Source organism: Orbicella franksi, chromosome 6 (assembly GCF_964199315.1).
Source record: "Orbicella franksi chromosome 6, jaOrbFran1.1, whole genome shotgun sequence".
NCBI lineage: Eukaryota > Metazoa > Cnidaria > Anthozoa > Scleractinia > Merulinidae > Orbicella > Orbicella franksi.
The window spans coordinates 29443148-29464387 of NC_138150.1; the positions used below are offsets into that span (position 1 = coordinate 29443148).

The 21240-nt window shown below is 38.2% G+C and overlaps 1 protein-coding gene across 2 annotated transcripts; it reads left to right on the forward strand.

Moving 5' to 3' along the window:
* The first annotated feature begins 149 nt into the window (after positions 1-149).
* LOC145489055 (DNA ligase 1-like) lies at positions 150-19834 on the forward strand. 2 transcript variants are annotated; one of them, XM_081467955.1, is made up of 28 exons: positions 150-288; positions 421-501; positions 1125-1453; positions 3551-3609; positions 4720-5365; positions 5814-5907; positions 6190-6309; positions 6760-6816; positions 7198-7294; positions 7580-7655; positions 7982-8046; positions 8593-8694; positions 9362-9438; positions 10642-10733; positions 10952-11051; positions 11643-11728; positions 12082-12197; positions 12574-12669; positions 13316-13426; positions 13554-13625; positions 14302-14370; positions 14782-14857; positions 15014-15096; positions 16135-16287; positions 16829-16963; positions 17647-17709; positions 18467-18559; positions 18798-19834. In XM_081467955.1, exons 1-28 carry the CDS (start codon positions 269-271, stop codon positions 18882-18884), a joined length of 3255 nt encoding a protein of 1084 aa, XP_081324081.1. In that variant the 5' UTR covers positions 150-268; the 3' UTR covers positions 18885-19834. The 2 variants fall into 2 exon arrangements, with proteins under 2 accessions (XP_081324081.1, XP_081324080.1); XM_081467954.1 differs by having other exon boundaries at positions 151-288; positions 1122-1453.
* The last annotated feature ends 1406 nt before the right edge of the window (positions 19835-21240 follow it).

Sequence of the window (21240 nt, forward strand, 5' to 3'; positions counted from 1 at the left end):
GCTTTGATGGATTATAACAGCCCAACTTCTAACACGCAGAACGTGTGCGCACTAACAAAAGTAGGCACCGTGGTTGGCACCGTGATCTTGCGTTCCACAGTTTCCCCATGCCAAGGCCCCGCCGGCTAAGAGCGACAGGAGGGTCTGGGGGCGAGAATGAAAATTGGCGGGAAGAGAGTCTACTTGAGGGAATATGTTCGATGTTGGAAATATTCATCTTCATGCATCTTGTATTATTTGAAAACTCTTTCATTTAGACACTTCAGCAATGGCTCAAAGGGGAATAGCGTAAGACGCAATACCTTGCTCTTTGCATGTTGTGGTTTTTCTGAAGAGTGCAACCCTAAGTTTAAAACTTATTCGTCGTAGAACAGAGCATCACAGTTGCTAATTTCATTTTATCCATAATTTTCGTTCCAGAGCGTTTTTCTCTCCGAGTACCAAACCGAAGACTAACTTTAAACAAAAAAGAGACGAAGTAAACGACCAGGACTTGTCGAGGTTTGTAAGGTTTATTTAATAGCAGCCTGACGCTGCTGGTGTGCGGTCGCACTGGCAAAATATTTCAATATGGCGCTCAGTCAGGGGGGAGGGGGAATGGCAGAATGGGCCAGGTTTTTTCAGTGGAACTCCCGAGATGGAGAAGTTAATCGTAAAACAATGAAATCCAGTTTGCTAAAATTGTAAAGTTTGGGCAAAAGTATATTCATCTCCCGAGACAAATCAAATTTCTATGACATAATGGAATGTACCTTCTACCCCCAATTCCTGTTGACAAGGTTCCTTCTCCCCCAGTCTGTGTTGACGACTATTTCAATGGGGATGGGTTGTTTGTAATGGGATTGCACTTTTTAAGTATTTCTGAAAGGGTATCTTTAGAAAAAAAAAATCATTTCATCTGAGTGGGTAAGGGAAGCCTCACACTTTTGATGTACTTTGTCAACCGGTGGGGGGGGGGGGGGGGCGTATTTAAAATGTGAGTGCATGCATAATGCATGAGGCGATGAGATCAGGAATATCAGTTTAAAAGATAGCATCAGTCCAATTTTGTTGTCCCGTGTGTTGCACATAGACAAGTTTTCCCTTAGCAATTAATGATGTTAAAGTCTTACATATCGCAGCAGTAAAGATGTTGACATGAAAGAGAGGACCCCACTGAAGTTGAAAACTCAGTCTGTGGATACTGACTCACCACCTGTCAAAAAGGCTCGACAACAAAAATCCCGTCGTATACTTGAGGATAGTAGTGATGAAGAAAATAATGGAGTGGATGACAATCACTCCTCAGCCAACCAAAATGGACATGTGAAGAACAACGAAAAGGCTAATGAAGGGCAAGATGGTGATACTGCTGGAGTAGATGGTGAAGCTGAAGGTGGTAATGAAACAAGGAAGTTTATTGAAGTTATATCGCCCCAAAATAAGCCAACACTTATCCCTAAGAGAAAGACAGGTGAGTCACACAAGGATTTCAATATTAATACAGTAGTGCTTCACTGCTTGTTTACTTTTATCTAATGTGACATTTTATAAGCTAACATTTGAATTCACAGCGAACCGCAGTACTTGAATCACACTAAGTAAGTGGAAGAAGATCTAAAATGCTAGTATAAAGTGCCAGCTTTTCCTTAACCTCCTCTCAGTTTATCTAACTTAATCAACCTCAAGTTGATATTGATTTAAGTGTTGCACTTTTCCACAAATACAGCACAGGAGTTTCTTCAATAATTTAGGATTAACAAAAGTAGCAGACAGCTAACAAAGATCACTTCTTGCTTCATGATCTTAGCCAGCTACTCTACTAGGCTACTAAATCTGACTCTAAAAAAGATAGCAAAATCATCCTCTTGCTCCAACAACTAAGCCACCTTCCTCAAAACTTTTTTTGACAACCCTGGAAAATAATCACTTTGAAAAATACATACTACCATTATCAATGTTGGAAACTGGCACTCGCCTGCTTGCTATTTGCAGTAGTGTGAAAAGTGTTGGGCAAGTTCAAATCAACAATCACTTACTCGTTTGGCAAGTACCATTTTTGTTTTTGGAAATTTATTTAAGCTTTTTTTATTTTCGAGTGTGGCAAGAATATCTCTAAATGTAAACTTACCAGTGGTTTTTTTTTCAACTTTTTATCTTTTGAGATGTCCAAATAATAAATTGCCAATGATACACAACGTAGTGTTTCATAAAAGGACAAAACAAAATACGGCTTCCTCGCAGTGATAATTTACATAATGGTTACACTTCTATGAAGTGATACAGGTGTCTAGTTGAACCATTAGACTGAAGATGATGCCAATAATGTCTTGATTCTAGCTAGGCACATGTATGTACGTGAATTTGGTATTGCCAGCTGTTTGTTAAGCTGTTTTTCAGTTAAAACTACGGAAATGTGGAAAAATTCCCAAGGAGTGTCAAAGGTTGATGGTAAATGGCAAGCTAGCTGATACTGAAAAAACATATAGTTTGTGAACCATTGCAGAGATTTTTTCGGGGGAGGGGTGGTACCTTTCTGGGCGAGTGAAAACTACACCAGGCCAGTGCATTTTGGGAGTCATTCACCCGAATGGCAAGAACTGTCAAATTTTAATTTCCAACACTGCGTTATGTAGAGTGCACTTACATCAGTACTGTATAGGGCTTTAATTTTGAAAATTCCCTTTGAGTTACCTCAGAATGGCACACAATTCTTATCCATCACATTTTACAAACACACTACACTTACAACCAATTTCACAACACTTACACCCACTTTTTACACTTTACTGTATGTTGTCAGCCCCATGTTGGGAAAATATCAATTTTTGAAGTTTATGGATGAAGAGTACACTTATTTGGCTTTAATTTTGAAAATTCCCTTGGCACTTGTGGATACTTGGGCCTTTATACCTTGTCACATCTACATGTATAAACAGAAGTGGGAACAGCTGATGAAGGAAATAATTTAGAACCCTAATCCTTGTAGCTGATACATAGTTTTAAGGACAGTAGCCATTTAGATATAACAGCTTTGGCCACATGGTACATACTGTACTTAATTATTTGATCCTTACTTGGTATCACTAGATAACAAATTTGCAAGGTTGGTTAGAATACATTGAATTTGAATGATAAACTTTATAATATCATCCCACAACTAATAGTAAAATATATAGATCATATGTACTAAAGGCATTCGTGGTCTAGTGTCAATCAGTACTCTTGATCAACCCTTGATTGATACTTGATCGACACTTGATCAACACCTCCATTGACACTGTCAACACTCCATCGACATCTCGGTCGACAGTCGGTTGAGAGTCGACTAATTTTCAATCGATTGATATGAGCCAGTCCACTTGATTGATATGAGCCAACTATCAACTGACTGTTGATCAAGTGTCGATAGAGTGTCAACCAAGTATCGATTGGGATGTCAATTGAGTATTGATTGAGATGTCAATTGAGAGTAGCGGTCGTGAATATCAATTGACACTCAACCGCTGATACCTTTAGTACACATGATCCAAATATACAGTGCTAAATTTTTGTCTGGTCTTCTCTGCAGCAAGGAAACCTGGAAAAAGGAAGGCTTCAAGTGAAGACGAATCTTCAAGTGGGAATAAGGTAAATTACATTGTACTTCCACTAAGAGCTGCTTAATTTTTAGTGGCAACCTCTCCACAATGGCCAGAATTTTTTTGGTGACCACACCTTGTTCTGTTTATACAACACTCTTACTGAAATGGCCACCACAGTCACATCATTGGGCTTAATGGCCAAAATTTCACAGTTTTTGTGCTAAGAAGGACAAGAGTTCAGATACAGTGAATTTTTGTAAACTGTTGTACTTCTTGTCAAAGCGTAAACGTTATGTAGGTATTAGCACATTCTTGCAAGACATGAGAAGGTGTTTTTGGTATTTGTCTACTGAAAAAAAAAAACTGAGAAAGGATTAATGTTAGTGCATTTAAATTATCACACTTTCCAACTTCAAAAGGAATTTATTTAGGAAATCTCTTCAAGTCAACAAAATTCAAGTCAACGTCATAGATCTGCAAAGTTAGTGTAACTACGATCTCAACCTAAATCCGGGTTGCTACAGGTCAGGGAAGTTTATTTTGAGTCAGGAAAAATTGACATTTTGAAGAAAAGTCAGGGAAAATTGAAATAATTTAACATGGCTGGAAGAGACATTTGATGTCACTGTGATTTCAATGATATTTTTTCCTTAAGGACAGCTGTAAGTTCATGTTAGGAGCCGCTACTAGATCTGGCAGTTTGTACTGTTTTTTGTCAGGGAAATGCTATTTTTATCAGGGAAAAATCAGGGAGTTTTGAAAAGTGATGTCTGTGGCAACCATGTAAATGCCTTATCTTATTATAGGAAATAAACGCTTCATGAAATTAATGTACATTTTTGAAATTCGCGTTAATTTAAGTCACGTTAATTTATGTAAATGTTAATTTCTGTGCTGTTAATTAAGTTGTGTGTTAATTTCTGCAACGTTAATTACCATTATTTTCCCCCAAATCTGTGACACACTCCAGCAGCAGATGCATTAATTTCCCTCATTTTGAAATTTTGCCCCCTCTCTTGCGTTAATTTCCTTTATTGGGAAGCAAATTTACCTTCAATTTAAGTCGCGTTAATTTCAAGTACATTAATTAACATGAGCGTTAATTTCCTATAATAAGGTAAGTTGTTAATTAACATTCTGATTCCTCATCTTTCAGGCAATGGCAATTAAAAGAGCTAAGTCAGAGCAGCCTTCATTAGAAAACAAGAATAAAATCCCTAGCGAGGATAATGAGCCAGTACAAAGTAAAGTGGATGAAGAAAGAACAGAGACAGGAAGCGAATCAAACACTGATATTAAAGGTGGAGGTAAAAGAGTGGGTGATGTTGAACAAACAGGGGTAGAAGGGCAAAATAATGTGAAAAGAGAATGTGAATCTGAAAATGAAAGTAAGGAGGAGAAGACAGCAACAAAAAACACTAGCAATAAGAAAGCAGAAAAAAGAAGAGATTCAAAGAAAACAAAGGATAAAAATCATAAGGGAGACACGACTGAGAAGAAAGAAGAGGATACATTGTCGGAAAGCAGTGGTGATATTGAGATGGCCTCTACTGAAGAAGAAAAACACCAGAATAGGAAAGAAGGCAAAAGTCACAATGGAGGTAAAGAAGATATTGACAAAGATGACAAGGTGGAAAGTGCAAAAAATGGTGAAACAAAGAAAAAAGGTAGCACCAGCATTCAAAGAACAAAAGATGAAATAAAGATGGAGAACAAGAGAGATCAGAAAAAAGAGCCACTAAGTAAAAATCAGGATGACAAGAATGAAAAAAAGACCAAGGGAGGGTTCAGTGACTTCTTCTGTAAGTATAATTAAATGTTCTAGAAAAATCCATACCTTCCCTGCATAAGGGCTTTTGGCTGAGAACGCATTCACACTCAGACTTGCAGTGTAATGTGTGATGCAGTAAAAAGATGTGTAGTCCCCAACCATCAAAGAAAGTTGGTTATAACTGAATGTTGTAAACTGGAATCCAGATCCTGAAACAGAAGTTGACTGAACCAGTTTCCACATTCCAATACCTCTGTCACAGTAAATTAACTGTTATTAAACGATTCAGTTGTAAACAACAAAATAATGTAAATGTAAATCTTATTTGTAGTGGTCACGCACTTACTGTAGCTATACAAGCACTAAGCTTAGCTAGTTTACAGGCATGCCACTGAAACAAAGGATACAAGAATAATTTTTCTATACACAGTAGGTTCAAGCGCATGTTTAGTAATTATACTGTTTATTCTAACTTGTAGCTCCAAAGAGATTCAGAAAGGCAGATAATAAAGATCAAACAATTAGAGAGAAGAGTAAAAGTGAGCAAAACAGTCAATCATCAAAGAAAAAAAGGTAAGAATGAACCATAATATAGAGGTGAAATCAATCCTTTTCCATAAGGATTGGAGGAGCAGGTTTTGCAGCTTGAAGCAACTCTAGAGGAGGATTGCTGCTCTCCCTGGATGAGACGCTAGTGTATTGGATGTTGGGTCCAGCATTTTGTTTGGTTGCCCTTCTATTTTGTAGTTGCCTCTTTGATTCTCTGACATGGAGAGAGGTACTGAAAGAGTAGCATGTGCCTTTCCCAATAACACAGTTGTTGAAGACTTGTTTGTGACTGTTTTTGTTTTCAAGTTCGACAAACAAAATGTCTGATGATGAAGAATGTGTTGGACCTGTCAAAGCCACAGAATATTCACCAGAGAAGAACTACTACCACCCCATAAAACATGCCTGTTGGAAACATGGAGAGAGGTAACCTTCCAGGTCCTTAGACATGGCTGTCATTAAGGTTTGAGTCACCTGAAGCCTTGTTCTCCACACACCCGTTGTAATTTTTTACTTCGTGGGTAAATTCTATCAACAACAGGCAATTTCACCAGTATCTTCAAGGGACAGTCAAGCATACTCAGCTGTAACAGGTTTTAGGGGTTACGGCTGTTCATAACAGCCCTGCTTAGAAATATTTAATTTGTAGTTGAATTGCCAAAGATTATGATTACAACTTGTGCAACCCAGTGTAATTCAGCTGGAAACAGTCCCAGTTGGATCCCCACACCTCCTATGCTGAAAGAGTATTCACTCAGTTCTTTCTATTAAGCACTGCACCAGTGAATTTACTTTTGATAGCCCTCTGAATCAGTTATTATACATGATACTGTCTTTAAAAAAAGTCCTATTGACAGTTTTTTTTTTCTCTTTCAGAGTACCATACTTAGCCGTGGCAAGAACATTTCAGGCCATAGAAGACACCTCTGCAAGGTAATATACATACAGACAACTGAGCAACAAAAGTGAGGAAATGCTATTAATTTTCATTTTCACAGTTTTCATTTGAGTGTCATAAAACCAAAACCAAAGCAATCACAATGGCTTATAACAGCAAATAACAACAGCTGGACACCTCAATGAACCCTTGAGAACATGATGCATTTGAACACCTGAACTGTGTGGGAAAAAGAGCTTTACCAAGACCCTATTGATTTTGGTTTTGCATCTTTTTGGTTGAGTTTATTGGCTCAAACAATCACAGAAAGGATTGATCCAAACCCAATTGAAAGTGAATTGAAATTACCTTCAACACTCAATTGCAAACTGCTCTCGGTATGATTAACTGACATTTTTACACTTAACCCACAACAGGCTAAAGATCACTTCCATCCTCAGCAACTTCTTTCGTTCAGTTATTGCTTTGTCACCTGATGACCTACTGCCCTGCGTTTATCTCTGCCTCAACAAGGTATGTAGCATTTGTATTCATCTAACTACCAATCATATGAACAATTAGTAACTATTACAGTTCTTCTTTTGACAGACCTAAAATCTCTAAGAATTTACTATATAAGTCCTGCAGTGTCTCTCATTTGATGATCCAAACATGGGCTTTGCCTTCCTACCTTCCTACCTACCCATCTACTCAACTTAACCCACTTGCCTGTATATCAGTGCTCCAACTATATTTATTTTCTTCTTTGTTTTTTGTAGTTCCACTGTCAGTAATGACTTGTCTTGGTTTGTTTCATAGTTGGCTCCAGCATATGAAGGAATTGAACTTGGCATTGGAGAAAACATTCTGATGAAAGCTGTTGCAGAGTCCACAGGTACTCTTACTTGTATGTCTCTACGGGAACAAGTTCATCAAACAATACTTGTGATTTAAGATTCTCAGTATTAGCAAGCATTTCACAGCAGTGGTATCAAGACCTTTGGTGGATGCAAGCTTATTCTTGAATCTCAGCACAGGCGTTAATTTTATTGTGTTATTCCAAATAGATTTTGCTGACAGTTTGCCATGTTCGGGGTAGTCTTTGAAAATGAACGCATCTTTTAGGTGCATTTAGTCAGGTACATGTAACTCCAACTGCATAGATTTAGTTTGCAACAAGTACTTGTAAAGAATAAAATTATTGTTGTAATTTTATTTTAGGACGGAGCCTGCAACAGATCAAGTCTGATGTTGGAGAAAAGGGAGATTTAGGGATAGTAGCTGAGGTAAGTACTCATCTGTTAATTACAGCATATAATCAGAAATAACTGACAAACTGTGTAAATGGAGGTGGAAAAGTTTCAATTTTCAAGGGCAAAATTTTGTCTCAGACCATACTGATCCACATCAAAACAACTTTAATCAAGAGGGTAAGGTATTGACAATACACTGAACCTTTACAAGAAACTATTTTGGACCTTTTTTGATGGCCTTTGATCCATTTTCAAACCATGTTACTAGCTTACTGTAGTCACACATGATACTCAGCAGCTACGTACACACAGGACTGGATTGTGAACTTGCTCTTTTTCAGACCATTAATACTGACAGTGCTTCAGTAAGACTTCGTACCCTTTCGAGCTCTTACGTGTACATGTAATCTGTTGTAAATCACCAGCTATATACACATTGGCAGTTAAAAAAAATTGCACTGTACAGGAAGTTATAACGGCCCTCTCTTACTGCTTTTTGACAAAGGCTGCACCAGGGCAGCCACCCACAGGAAATTGTGAAACCATTATCAGTGATATTGTCTGCTTTCTTCTTGTCAGTCTTGCCGCAGCACACAGCGCACCATGTTTGCTCCACCCAAGCTCACTGCTGAGGGTGTCTTCACCAAACTAAAGGACATTGCTATGATGACAGGACATAGTGTGAGTACATATTAAGCTCTTTTAGTCCCAGGATTACTATATGAATTCTTCCCACTGTTTCTAAAAATACTTGTATATTTGTTACGTAGATGTTTTATTGGTTAGTCTGATCATCTATAATGTTAAAGATGTTCCACATTCACTTCTTTTTTTCCTGAACACAGTACTTGTAAGTGTGATTGTGTTGTGGAAAGTTATTATTACCTGTTGCAAACTTGTAAGAATATTGGAAAATGGGATGGATTTTGGAATGGCTGAATACAATACTTTTTTTTATTTTCAGTTACTTACAATACAATATATTACTTACAAGCTACAGCCAGGGGCTTCAGTAACAATTTACTGGTTTCACAGCTGGGAAAAACTATTTGAACTGAACTTCCAAAACTTTCCTTTAAATGGCCAAACCAGACGGGCAAAATCACCCTCACAGCCAGTCAATTTGCGCAGTACCCAGCCCTTAATGAAACCCCCGTACAACCACATAATACAATACCAACACTACTTTATAATTGTGTGGTACAAAGACTACTAACAAATACTAATATTACTTACAAAAAACAAATTAACATATGAAATTAACATGTGACTTACAATATACAATACTATTTGGATTGAAACCAAGCACAGACTAAGCATTGTCTTTTTTGAATTTTTTTGGTTGTAGTCCATGACAAGAAAGTCAGAAAAAATTAAAGGCATGTTTGTTGCTTGTCGGGATGCGGAAGCAAGATACTTAATTCGGTAAGTTGTTTACAAATCTGTGTCAGATTGCTACAGTTCACAGCGAGAAAGTTTTTGGTAGAATCCATGTTACACTCTTCTGATGGTAAAACTAGTGACTATTTAACAATTAGGGGCTACGGGTCAATAGCGCATGAGGCGAAGCCAAATGGGCTATTGATCCATGGCCTTTGAGGGCGAAGGGTCTTATTGTTTCATGATTTCATGACGTATGTCGTTTCATGACGTATGTCAAGGGCACTATGGAACCGATTAAGCGAATCCCAAGCAATTACAATATCAAAGTTGCTTTAAAACCACACCATACCATTGGCAATTTATTTCCCAAACCAAAAGACCCAGTCCCGAAAGATCAGACTCGTGGCGCAATTTATTCAATTCCCTGTCAAGGTTGTGACAAAAGCTACATTGGAGAAACGAAACGAAAATTTTCCACCCGGCTCAAAGAGCATCAAAAAGCAGTTGTAAACAAACACTCGCACAAGTCAGTTTTAGCGGAACATTGTTTACACTCTGGCCACACCATCTCCTGGGAATCTTCAAAGATCTTACGTACAAGCACAAATTGGCGCAACAGACGTATTTTAGAAGTATGGGAAATTAACACTTGTAGGAATCTGCTGAACCGAGATGATGGTATGCATTTGCCGCACGAATTTTTAGATTTAGCCCTAAGGGACAGAACATAATTAGCTCCGATTTGCCGATTTGCCGATTTGCATAGTATAAGAACGTGCCTTTTCAACAAATTCCTTGTCACTTTCCCCTGATGAAGGCTGAAGTTTTAGCCAAAACGTTGGGACTTTTACAAAAAGAATTTTTACTAACACTTTTACATTTTTAAACCAGAGTAGCGTTTTTCAATCACGAATCAACCGCCTGGTTACAGGACCATTTTTAAAAGGGTCTAATTGATTTAGTATCACCCAACTAGTCAGACAGAAAAGGCAATAATAAAGTTAGCAAATGCAGGCTGAAGAAATATTTTTTGGGGAATAAGACGAAAGAAAACTTGATTACGCCAATTTTGCTACTCAAGGACTAGTAGTGTAGCCAATTGAAATGCAGGATTTGCATTAGTCAACTAGTTGGGTGATACTAATTTCTGTTATCCTATTGGGTTTTAGCATTTGAATTGCGCTGGCATACCATATTTCATAAGACAGTATGATCACTCAATTTGATGAGTTGATTTGTTTAAAGATCTCTAGGTGGCAAGTTAAGGATTGGTCTTGCTGAACAGTCTGTGTTAATAGCACTGGGACATGCTGCCTTTCTCACTCCTCCAAGCAAAGGTAACAATAGCCATTGGAAGCTCTTGCAATCATATTTGCAGCTCATCTACTTGGCTGGCATGAAGAAATGATCCCAATAAATAGCTGTACAACATGTGCTATAGATTAATCCCACAGTCATGTTACATGTTCCTTCTTTTCAGTGCTAATTGGAATAATAAAGCGTTCATTTGCATTTATTTTTGTTAGCATTTCAGCTGTTCTTTTTTCAATTTCAGAGTTTCCCCCTCCCATAATTGACAATGGAAAGAATTTTTCTGGGGATGAATTGAAAAAGAAACAAGACGAGGCTGCTTTAATTGTCAAGACCTGTTACTGGTAAGTTAGTTTCCTTCATGAGCATCAGTTTTGGAGCAATTTCAAGCAGACAGGCAGTGAGGAGGAAAAATTGTAATGCATTTTGTCATCATTAACAAAGAAATAATAATCTTAATAAACAACCAACTTCTCAAAATTATCAATCACTGAGGTTTAATTCATATTTTGAGCTTGAACTTGAATGTGTTTATGACATGCTTTTGATAAACTGGACATGCATTATAGGCTAGTAAATAAATGTACGCTGAAGACACTAATAACTACAGGTCTTTGTATGCACTAGTATTTACATGTGGTTTGGGTTCGTGCCCTGGCCGGAGACATTGTGTTGTATTCTTGGGCAAGACACTTTACCCCCATAGTGCCTCTCTCCACCCAGGTGTACAAATGGGTACCGGTAAATTTAATGCTGGGAGTAACGCTGCAATGGACTAGCATCCCATCAAGGGGGGAGTAGAAATACTCCTAGTCACTTCAAACTACAGAAACCGGGATAAACTCTGCCCTGATGCGCCACTTGTCTCATATGCAGACTTTTATCCTACACAATTTTAGTATGTAGCCCATGAACTACAAATCTTACTTTGACAGTGAAATGCCTAACTACAATAAACTCATTCCATCCATCCTGGATCATGGCTTGGAGACGCTGCCGAAACATTGCCACCTGACTCCAGGTAAAACTCTGTACCCATACTGTATGTTGTTAATACCTGCTTACAGATATTCCACGATATTCACAGGTGTAGTTCAGTAACTGGCTTGTTAAATACTGAGGATAAAGTCACTTACATTCAACCTTGGATGTAATCAAAACTTGCAAAACTTTACTAAAGTAGCACAATAATAATATTATTTAACAGTGGAAAACTACTGTAAGTTGTAAAACTAAGTAATATTTATTTTTTTCTATTTGTTGTAAATATTATTACCTATTCTCATAGGTCAGCAGTTTGTGTTGAGAGCTATAGCTTGAAAACTTTCTGCACAGATTGCATGCTTAGTTCTTGCAATCAATTTTCTCTCTTAGGCATCCCTCTTAAGCCTATGCTGGCTCACCCATCAAAGGGAGTAGAGGAGGTGTTTAAACGTTTTGAAAATGCTGCATTCACTTGTGAATATAAGTACGATGGTGAACGAGCACAGGTGAGAAACAGTTTGTGTTCAATGCAATTGAGGTTATACATCTGATGTTTGTTTCCTAGTTAATGAATCCTATGAATGTAAAGATCATCTTTAGAAGAAAGTTGTAACCAATAATTTATACTAGTGTGTGTTTAATGTCAAGAGTTTTGTAATGGCATTGTGTAAGAGAATGTGAGGTCACAAATAATCCAGATTATCTCCACTGGTCAGTAACGTGCCACTAAGTCACAAGATTAGCTGACACTTGTTCTACATCTATAGGATTTCCTTCACATTTTGCTTGTCCGTAGCATGTCTTAAGGGGTGGGAAGGAGGTAGAGTCTGTTTTCAAAGGCTAGTAGAATAAACATTTAGAAACTAGTTATTTTGTTCGTAGATCCATATACTTGAGAATGGAGAAATTCACATTTACAGCAGAAATCAAGAAAACAGTACATCCAAGTATCCCGACATTATTGAAAGAATACCAAAGGTCGGTATTGTTCTTCTCCCTCTGCCTTCTTAGCAATGTTGACATACAATCTACAAATTATGTCTTTTTCAATTTTTCCTCATTTGTCCAAGATAATGAAATGAAAATACATTTAGGTGAACTGGAACTGCAAGTGTATTCAAGTTTTCTTTGTCCAAGTCAGCTTCCCAGCCTGTTCCTTTTAATAGCAATATGTAACTTGACCTTATGTGGATGCGCAAACAAGAAACAAAGTTCTGCACAATTGTCCTAAAATAACTCATGCACGCATTGCATGCCTATATTTGTTTTGTAGCATTGAGCATACTGATAGTGATATGTCAAGATCCAGTGGTTTCAATAAGGGCTGGCAACAGGGTGCACTGGCCAGCAGTGGGAATGACTTTGTCTGCCTGGTTTGGCCATCCTGAGAAAGTTCTTATAAAGAAGTTCAGATCAAACGTTTTGAATGTTTTGGAACCCCTGATGATCATTGACATGCTGCAGTTTTCTGTCATTCTTTCATCCTTAGAAATTACTCCTTGGTATGGTTTCTCCCTCTGCTCTCATAACGCTAACATGTAAAGTAATACCCCCGGTTGAATATCACTCAATTTTTATCCATGGCATTTGGTGGTCAGTTCCTAAGATTTCCTCCTTTTGCCAGGTTTTGGGTGATGGTGTAAAGTCCTGTATAATTGATGCTGAAGCTGTGGCGTGGGACAGAGAAAAGAAACAGATTTTACCATTTCAGATTCTCAGTACACGAAAAAGAAAGGTAATCAATTTATTATTCTCAATATCAATTGTTTGGTATGCGAAAAGTTTGTTGATCTCAGGTACCTATTCATCTGTCATTATTAAATTGTATTAATATTGATTTTATTTTTTTTTACTCCCAACAGGATGCTGATGCCTCTGAGATTAAAGTTCAAGTCTGTGTTTATGCATTTGATTTGTTGTATCTTAATGGAAAAGTAAGTAAAGTTTATATGTGTCAAAATACACATATCATGATATGTTATTTGCTGTATCGAGAAATTGAGTACGGCCCGACTCAGGTCAGGAGTATTGGACTTAAGGGAAGTTCTTTCGACAAGGACCAACCAAAGCCGGCGAAAAACGTTTTTATTTTTTATTTTCGAAATAAAGTCGCCAGAATTGATAGCGAAAAACTTTGATATCGCGTGAATGCGAAGAGTAAAAAAGCCATTCAAGTTACTGCACATACTCAAGAGCGAAGACAAAAGTTTTTCGCTTTGATAGCTTTCATTATCCAAATCCATGTCTTTAATTCCGTGTTCTATTTTTTCTTTTTGCGTTTATGTAGGCTACATTTTTTAAAGGGAACCAAAACCTAAAGTTTCTAGCGAGGGGATGTCGGGGTCCGTATCGTGAAAAACTGTCCGGCGTAATTAGCCAATTAAATTGCAGGATTCTGGATTCCGGACCATTGAGACACTTAAGAAAAACATATGTTATTCTATATTTAATATTTAAGAAATATGAGGTATACCTGTTACAATGAAGTGAACTCTGACTACTTAATGCGAATGAAACGCAGCAAGCCTAATGTGAGGTAAGGTGTAGGTTTTATGGAGAACTTGTTTAAAACAGTGCTCTCTCTCTCTTGTTTTTTTTTTTTTTTTTCAGTCGTACATCAAGGAACCTTTTCGAGCTCGCAGAGAAGCTCTCCGGTCATCATTCACAGAAGTTGAAGGGGTAGGAAAAGGATTCTTCATTATTATTTCTCAAACTCATTAATTATTTATCAGAAAGTCACAACCGTGAGGGAGGTTTGGATACCCGGTCTTTATTAGCATAGATTTTGACAAGTTTACTTCTTCGTTTACTCCTTAGCTTTTGTTTTGATTGAGAGGACATATCAAACACTCGAGACAGTGTTTCATCGGCTATCCAAACACCTCGAATTTCGTCAAAAATACTCCGCTGCGCATCGTATTATTAGCTCTCTTCTCGGTATTTTGGGATATCCCGATGAAACACTGTCTCTCATGTTTGATATATATCACTTCCTCGTTAACCTCTCTCTCCTCTGTTAGAGGATGTTACAAGTTGTTAAAGGTATTTTTGCTACACAAGTATTTAATGTCGTGTTTCTTACTACGACAGGAATTCGTGTTTGCTCATAGTTCTGACTCAGTCAACACGGATGACATTGCTGAATTTTTAGATGACTCCATCAAGGGTAAGGTTTCTTGAACCTCCTCCTTGTCAGAAAAAAGACATCTGAATCTTCCCATTTTTAACATAATGGAAGTTTCTCTCCATTGTTTGCTGGCGTATTTTTATCCATCATGAGAGTGTTGTATATTTTCTAACTGTGTCTTATCTCTCTCCACAGGTAATTGTGAAGGTCTGATGGTGAAAACTCTTGAAGTGGACGCCACCTACGAAATCGCCAAACGTTCGCACAACTGGTTAAAGGTAAAGCGAACTTCTTTGACTGTTCTTAATGCAATACACTCATTGCTTGTTAGAGCGGTTTTCAATTGAGTGTCGTAAAACCAAAACCAAACCAATTACTTACCAATTAAACTACTCAGCCAATCTCAAACCGTAGTAAAACCAAAACCAAAACCAAAGTAATTGTCTAATTACTTTTGACACACAATTAAAAACCGTTCTATGCGTGACGAAATCTGTGACACAACAATTGATATAGAGCGGTTTTTATCTGAGTGTCGAAAAGTAATTGGTATTGCACTTACTACGCCACCCGATTGGTTTAAAAAACTCGGCCACTTTTTAATCAGGAGTAAAACCAATACCAATCGTGATTCGCTCGCACGCGTTTTCCCGCGCTTTGCGTCAGTTATAGGCAATTGTTTCGAGTTTTGATTGGTTCACTGGATTGTCTGTGTCCTTTGTGATTGGCTAGAGTGATTACTTTGGTTTTGGTTTTACGCTCCATTGAAAACCGCTCAATGGAGCTCCATTGTAGTCGGTGTTGTGTAAACGCAGTGAATGTTTTGAACCCAGGAGTATCGTGTCATCTAACTTGGGCAAGGCAGTGATAGTAATGAGAGAGCATTGTTGGTGACTGACGTCTCAAGAAGCTGAGCCTTAAAAGTGAGAAACTTTTTTTCCCACGACAGTGATCTGACTGGTCCGTTTAGACGTGATGTAATTGGCTCTTGACGTTCCAAATGTGATAGCTTACTTGCTGTCTTTCTGAGAAACAGTGGAGCTAAACGCCACCAAGCTACGACTTTGACAATTCGTATTATTATAATCCAGTTTTGAACTAAGCAGGTCATTTTAAAAAGTCGAAGAAATTAAAGTGAAATAACGTCACTTCCCGTAAATTTTTTGATTTAAAGTATCGCAGAATTTAAAAATGTGGAACAAAGATACACCCAAGATTGTGGCAAAAACCGCTAAAATTATCTCTATTAGCGCGCAGAGCTAAACTAAAAAGCCTAAACCAAATTGCCTCGTGGAATTTTCTGCTCCTTGTTTCAGTTGAAAAAAGACTACTTGGCTGGTGTTGGAGACACAATAGATGTTGTAGTAATTGGAGGTTATTTGGGTAAAGGCAAAAGAACTGGTTCATATGGTGGATATCTACTGGCCTGCTATGATCCTGAGAATGAAGAGTTCCAGACTATCTGCAAGGTAACAGGCAAACCACAGCTAGTCAAACTTGTTTCTTAAATTAAATTGTAGTGAACGTTTGTATCTCTTTTCCCGTCTGAGTATTCTGTTCTGATAGTTAATAACTTAAAATGTTTTGAAAGTTTTCAGTCATCCCTGAAGGTAAAAAAGCCTGTCATCTTGGAAGCTTTTCTTTCAAAAAAAAAAAAACAAAAAACCATCGAGCTGATACCGAAGGGTGACAGTTCTAAAAGATGGTGTTTCTGGAGATCAAAAGCCATACTGGAATCGGAAGACTTTATTCGGAAACAGGAAACACTACATCGAGACATTGGGAAAAAACAGAACCAAACAAAAAAGAAAAAAAGAATGGAAAACGCTGTAAGTTGAGTCCAGAAGCCGCTCTTAAATCTGACATTTTCATCAGTTATTTGGTCAGGGAAATCTTATTTGTATCAGAGAAAAGTCAGGGAGTTTTGAAAAGTGATGCCTGTGGCAACCATGTGTGTAGCGAACTCGTGTATTTTGAGGTTCTCATAGTGTTCTATTCACTCTCTCACAGATTGGAACCGGGTTTACAGACGAGTTACTTGACAAGCATCATCAATTTTTCAAAGATCACGTGATTTCACAACCGAAGGCCTATTATCGGTATGATGACAGCCTGGCTCCTGATCACTGGTTTGACGCAGTGCAGGTGAAGTATTTGATTTGATCTGTTCACCTGTGCTTTAGTCTCAAGGTCTAGGATGTTAGTCTTGGTTGATATGTCGAGAATAAGCGGGACTTGTCGATGTATGTCTGTCAGCTGTCGTTGTTTTCGTGACATAACGTTTTAATGTGTTAAATACGGTGCATGCTACCTTCTGGCGTGGTATGTAATATTCTGGTGCGAGTCTATGGTGTGATTTTTGTTGAAAACGATCAAAGTGAGGATAATTAACAATTATTCCACGAGCGCGCGTTTGATATGAGATGGTAGATAGCCAACGAGGCGAGTTGGCTATAATCATCTCATATCCAAGAAGGGCGAGTGGAATAAGTGTTTTATTAAAAACGCCCCCCAAAATTTTGAAAACTAAAATAAAATAAAAATAAAATCAACCCAAAAAAGTATTTCGCGTACCTTTACCATATTTATAAAGCATGGTATAACGGCTTATATATACCATGATGGCAAAGCCAATGAAAACTCTTGAATTGCATTATCCAATGACCCATTGTATTATATACTAACACCCAAGAGTGATGTACATCTAATTTCTCCTTATAAAGTCAAAAGATTACTTAGCAGATGTATGATGAGAAAATAAAAAATCACCAATAAGAAGGGAAAAAAATTCTCTTTGAGATTGAAATAAAACAGCTAGTTTTGTTTAGGTGTGGGAAATCAGAGCAGCAGATCTTTCCATCTCTCCAGTCCATAAAGCGGCGGTCGGCCTGGTGAGTGTAACAACGTAATAAAGCTTCACTCCAGGAATTCCTTCAAAAGCAACCCTCTCCCCCTCCCCCCCCCCCCCCCCCCCGCACAGTTTCGAAACTCCCGGACCGGTTTGTTCAAAGCCCGATTAAGCTAACCCAGGATTAGCGGAATTTCGATTTCAATTTTTGTGACGATGGTGCGTCAGGACTCGAAAAAACCTTGATTTCTAGCTTTCCCTTGGGACAAGTAGCTCTAAAATTTTGCTTGCCCAGGGCAAGGCTTAGTTTGCTCTTTTAATGATTTAGTTGGCAGATGACTTGCCTGATCCCTTGCCTATCGGGCAGGTGAGGGTGAAAAGTGGTATTGTCCTGGACTACCGGTCGACACTTTTTTCGAGCCCTAGGTTTTCTGTTTTTATTGTTTATCATTCAGTTTTTAATTTGAGTAATCTCAGGCAACACAAAACATAAGCAGTGAAAAACATTTCTATGCAAATCAAATTAATACTTTGGTTAACTTTTAATCCGGACTTAGCGTTAACCGGCTTTCGAACATCCCAGCCCAGACTGGTGTCTTTTCATTAACGATGATGCGTTAGAAGTTCAAATCAGGTTTGTTTTTTTCTCATTCAGGAACTCTCTGATAACAGAAAATTGCGATGGCTCATCAATGCCTCATGCGGGTTTAAGTTACAAGAGGCGGCCAAGAGTGTTTACTGCTTAAGTAGCTACAGCCCTTGAAAGTGAACTTGTTCTCTTTTGTTTTCGGCATTTTTAGGTTGATCCCGTCAAGGGGATTTCGCTGCGATTTCCTCGCTTTTTAAGAACCCGCGACGACAAGAAACCAGAACAAGCCACAGACAGCTCACAAGTGAGAAAGTTGTTTTTATGTTAACCTGTGTTTGCAGCACTATACTCCTAACACTATCTCCATCTCGCTCTTGTAAACCGCCCGGAACGGTGCGTATTTGAAATGGACCGTTTTCTCACAGAAAAAACAAACTACTGTTAAGTGACAACTTGGTATCAGAGAAGGTTTGAGTCATTAATAAAATGGAGGATTGGAATAACTGGTGTTAAATTGGTGTTCTCTTTTGTTCATTTTTCAGGTTGCCGAAATGTACAGAAGTCAAGAAACCGTGAAAAATAACACGAACCCTCCAGCAGCAACAGACGCCTCTGATGACTTCTACTGAGGCGGCGGCAAAGGCTCTGGTGGCGGGAAAAATTGACCCGTGGCATACTATTTCCCGCCCGCGCCAAAACCTTGCCAGTGGACAGCACATCGACTCTGTTCACAGACAACTTGACAACTTTGAACGTTTTTCAAATAACTTATTAAAAAGATCTTTGTATTTTAGTTTAAGCGATATTTCAGCCCTGTAACTGATTCAAAAACACTAATACTTTTAATATGTCCTCGGCTGAATTTGGTGATTTGGCTAAACGTGGTTAGTCGCAGTTTTGTTGAGTGAGGGGGTAGAAATAGTGTAGGTTCTAAATTTGTGTTTTCTACTTCATCACTGACTGAATTTATGGTTAATTTGGTTTAAATTTTACGATAGTAAGTTATGTGAAAAAAGTTTAGAAATTTGCCAGAAATAAATGCTGTGCTGGGTCCTTGCAGTGTTTCAGTGGCTGAAGTTTTAGAATCCTTTGTACACGCTGAAAATACATAACGAATTTCATGCGCAATGGCGCCAAAGGTCTCACAAAATTATGTTTAAGCACTAGAGGACTTTTTCCGTGTTTAAATAGTCTCATCTAAACACGAGGGGTTTGGGAGAATTCAAGACAGTTATGATGCAAACCCGACACGCAGTTTCGAGAATCTCCCAACCCCCCGAGTGTTTAGATGAGGCTATCTAAAAATGGATAAAAAGTCGTCTATTGCCCTCAAAACATATTTCCCCATTACCCGTCACAACCGTGTTTACATATTCTTATCTACACACCTATCGCCCATGACATCGCGTGTACTATCTTAAATATTTTATAATACTGGATATTAAACTGTGTAAATTGTACTAAAGATCCTTAAAATTTACGTGCTTATTGAATATTGTCACACGACAGCATTGCAAATACAACATATTCAGCACTCGAACATGTAACAATCGAACAGTTAATAAAGTATTCTCCATATTGAAATTGAGCCGTCTCTTGAATACGAAGCTAATACGAAGTGTGATTAACAGCGGTAACAGGTCATGTTTTCTCAAGCAACGTCGTCGCTAATACTTTGAGACGTGCCATTTATCTAAACTCTGCACTGGTTCTTCGATAGTGTCACGGTGTTAGTTTAGGTCGTATTGACATTAATTCTTAGGCGTAAGATCGAGGTTTTCACGTTTACATTGCAGCAAGCCTCGCGCAAAGAAAACTGCAAAGAAAACTTGCGAGGCATCTATGCGGGGAGTGCTACTTTAGGCGACCTCTCGTGCAACGTAACTCGTAATAAAACCGCGCGACAAGTTGCAAGCAATTGCCTAGTGTACGTTTCTGCCATGCCTCCGCCGCCAACCACCCAACCTCCCGCCCCCTTCCCCCCCCCCCCCCCCCTCTGGGTAATGGACCTAAATTTAGCCCAGTTCAGTACAGCAAGAATAACATGTTAACAGGGTTGCCATAGGTCGGGGAAAAAATAAATTCTTCAATTCGGAAAAGTCAGGGAATTTTATATTGAGTCAGGGATAGTAGACATTTTGAAGAGAAGTCAGGGAAAATTAAAATAATTTAACACGGCTGATTTAATACCGTTGAAGGCTGGAAGAAACATTTGGGGTCACTGTGATCTCAACGAAATTTTTCCTTTATGGAAAATTTGTTGAAAACTCATCCGTCTTAATGAACAAGTGGAAAGAACGGCTGTAAGTTCACACTAGAAGCCGCTACTCGATCTGACATTTTGTATTTTTTTTGGGTCAGGGAAATGCTAATTTTATCAGGGAAAAGTCAGGGAGTTTTATACAGTGATGTCTGTGGCAACCATAGTTAACTGAATGTGCCCCCAGTTATTTGTGACCAATCCAGTTCGAGCTCTATCGTCGCAGAGTTTGAATGGCTGCTACATAGCCCAACCTTGTGAAAATCCCCATATGAGATAAATATACCTTACTCTTAACTAACTCCACGCTTGAGGCCTTTTAAAATTCTATTCATTTAATTTTTTTTTTTTTAGAAAATACAGCTAGTTTCCGTCTCGACATACCGTTTTTTCTAGAGAGTATTTTTTGGTGCTTTTCAAATGAGATATAGTATTGCTGAGATATTAAATAAAAAAGAACACGATGTGGTATGTTTTGCGATGTTTTCACCGGACTACTAAGAGTTTATTATTCCTCTTCTCCCCCATAAGAATCTTGAAGTTCTGTTGAACAATGTGCTGTTACGAAATCTTACGAAGTCAAAATGATAACAGTTTTTAGTATGACATTACTATTGACGCACCAACCGCAAAATGTTTTTGGCTCAATTTATTTTTAGCATTATGGCAAACTACGCAAACACAGCAATTAATATCTTCCTTTTCTTATTCATATCAGAGACAAA

Bases quoted from the DNA above. Each gene is read 5' to 3' on its own strand.
- LOC145489055 (XM_081467954.1), top strand. From the start codon at position 269: ATGGCTCAAAGGGGAATAGC. The intron at 3,610-4,719 runs GTAAATTACATT...CTCATCTTTCAG, and splicing joins AATCTTCAAGTGGGAATAAG to GCAATGGCAATTAAAAGAGC. The intron at 13,427-13,553 runs GTAATCAATTTA...TACTCCCAACAG, and splicing joins TCAGTACACGAAAAAGAAAG to GATGCTGATGCCTCTGAGAT.